The 2,500-nt window shown below is 46.5% G+C and overlaps 1 protein-coding gene across 3 annotated transcripts in view; it reads right to left on the bottom strand.

Moving 5' to 3' along the window:
• Positions 1–2,500, bottom strand: part of dgkzb (diacylglycerol kinase, zeta b) — a 41,911-nt gene that overhangs the window by 1,932 nt on the left and 37,479 nt on the right. For 2 of the 3 annotated variants that reach the window (XM_042704388.1, XM_031564758.2), the window contains exons 26-29: positions 1,014–1,121; positions 796–864; positions 593–618; positions 128–177 (exon numbers count right to left, since the gene is read on the bottom strand). In XM_042704388.1, the coding sequence (XP_042560322.1) occupies positions 128–177; positions 593–618; positions 796–864; positions 1,014–1,121 (253 nt within the window). The remainder of the gene's footprint in view (positions 1–127; positions 178–592; positions 619–795; positions 865–1,013; positions 1,122–2,500) is intronic. The other variant, XM_031564759.2, reaches the window with a different exon arrangement.

Below are 2,500 nucleotides of genomic sequence, written 5' to 3'. Positions count from 1 at the left end.
CAGACATCACACAGATGAATATCATTCATTGATGCTCTTCCCCTACATGCTATTGCCAACTATACAGGGACACACTGGGCCATGATAACACTGGCATGCTTTCAGTCATCATACGAAACACTTTTACCTTTTCAATGTCGTTGGCTCTGATACATTCAATGAGCAACTCCATCATCTCTGGAAAAGAGCACAGCATCAGCGTCAGTCACATGATCACCCAGCATGCCTCTGTGAACCAGGCCTATGCTCCAACCCTCAGCCTCCCCCTACACACTCCCTGGGGAACGTGAAGGGCCTTTTCTTTTTTTTTAAGATTTATTTTTGGGCTTTTTGCCGTTAATTGGATAGGACAGTGAAGAGAGACAGGAAGCGAGCTGGGGAGAGATTGGGAGTGGGATCGGGAAATGACCACGAGTCGGACTCGAACCCGGGGCCCCGTGGGCATTCAGGTCCATTCATGGTACGGGGCTGCTGCTTGCGCCACAGCTCCCTTTTGAAGGGCCTTTTCATTTACGTAATCCACCCCATTCACTCGTCACACATCTCTGTCACCCCACACACAAACATGCTCAAAATAAGCTCATTTCTGTACCTTTGTCAGCGCTGTCACAGTCAGGGCTATATGAACACACACAGGAGAGAGAGGAGAGAGAGACACAAAGGCATTAATACAGAGCATCAGAAACCCACAGTGACTGCATGTGCTGCCCTCTCGTGCCTCACAGCACAGGGACTGTGTAGAGTTAGTAGCGCAGATGCTCAGCCGGCTAATGCTAATGTTTATTCCATGCATACCTGTCCATGTGTTTGAATAAAGCCTCTGTGGTGTTAGACCGATGAACATTGACTATTTTAGCTCCCCTCCTTCAAAACAGGAGAAGATAAATGGCAGACACAGAGACACACACAACACAGAAAACACATTTGACACAGTATGAGCGTGACACACCAGACTCCACCGCTAATGCCAGCACATGCCAGACAGCAGACTGCCGAGGACCAGGCGTGCTCACCTGCACAGGCCGACCTTGGAGTCACCCGAGGGGTCGCCGTGGGATTGAGCCACGGAGCTGTCGCTGGACGTGCGCTTGCGCTGGCTGACCGCCGCAGTGGCCGCACACCTGAGGAGACAGCAGTAACATCTTACACATCACTACACCTACATACACCTGAGGAGACAGCAGTAACATCTTACACATCACTACACCTACATACAGTACAGGTAACCTGCACACCTGAGGACACAGCAGTAACATCTTACACATCACTACACCTACATACACCTGAGGAGACAGCAGTAACATCTTACACATCACTACACCTACATACAGGTAACCTGCACACACCTGAGGAGACAGCAGTAACATCTTACACATCACTACACCTACATACAGGTAACCTGCACACCTGAGCAGACAGCAGTAACATCTTACACATCACTACACCTACACACACCTGAGGAGACAGCAGTAACATCTTACACATCACTACACCTACATACAGTACAGGTAACCTGCACACCTGAGGAGACAGCAGTAACATCTTACACATCACTACACCTACATACACCTGAGGAGACAGCAGTAACATCTTACACATCACTACACCTACATACAAAGGCACACAGTCCTGTTGGTGTGGTCCTGTTAACATTAAGACTAAGACGCCATCTGCTATTCCAACTCCAGTTCAGGAATTCTCAACGGAAGGAGTTAAAGCGATTTGGCCTTAGTGATTGCCACTGGATGCTGGAGCCATTAAAGTTCCTATCCTGCGCAGTCAGCTCAAGCAGACGCACCGCTGCAGCAGTGGGAGATAAGCATCTCTCTCACAGACAGAGAGGGCAGATCTCAGGGAGACCCACCCTGAACCCCATCCTAGACCCTATCATTTCTGCTTGTTAGCCTCAGGCTGCTAATAGCACTGTAGCAGATACGTCACAAAAACAAGAACCGCTGGCAGGAAAAAAGGCTGTATGATCGGTAGTCTGTCATAGCACTGAATAGCTTATACCCTTGGAATATACGGCTGATGTTAAAATTCACTAAATTGACTTATATTTAAAAAAAACGACCTTCCTGGCGTCCTTTTTAAGCCAATCGAGATTCCACATGAAGTTCTCAACTTCCAGTAAAGTTACCCAGATGATATGGGCAGACTATTTGACTAACCACCCCTCTGTCTAAACTGGCAGCTCTTTAAGGGCTTATAAATGCCTACAGGGTTACAAATGAACCAAACCAGGGTTTGCGTCTGATATCTAACTTAGAGTAGCCTATAACTTAATAGCAAAAAAACATATCTGCTGTTGCTAGGAAACGTACGTGTGTTTATTTAATTTCAAAGACCAGCTTGGTTAGTTTTAGATTTGTGGCTAAAAACATTTGGTGTAGCTGTTATAGTGATCAGTTTTTCTAAAACTATTAGGCCATGTTATTTCCAATGCATATATTCTAGCTAAAGGTTTCAATCTAATTCATGAATGATGATGATAAGCTAC

This window comes from Clupea harengus, chromosome 3 (genome assembly GCF_900700415.2).
Source record: "Clupea harengus chromosome 3, Ch_v2.0.2, whole genome shotgun sequence".
NCBI lineage: Eukaryota > Metazoa > Chordata > Actinopteri > Clupeiformes > Clupeidae > Clupea > Clupea harengus.
Note: the sequence above shows the minus strand (reverse complement) of the source record. Positions and strands in the feature narration are given on the sequence as shown.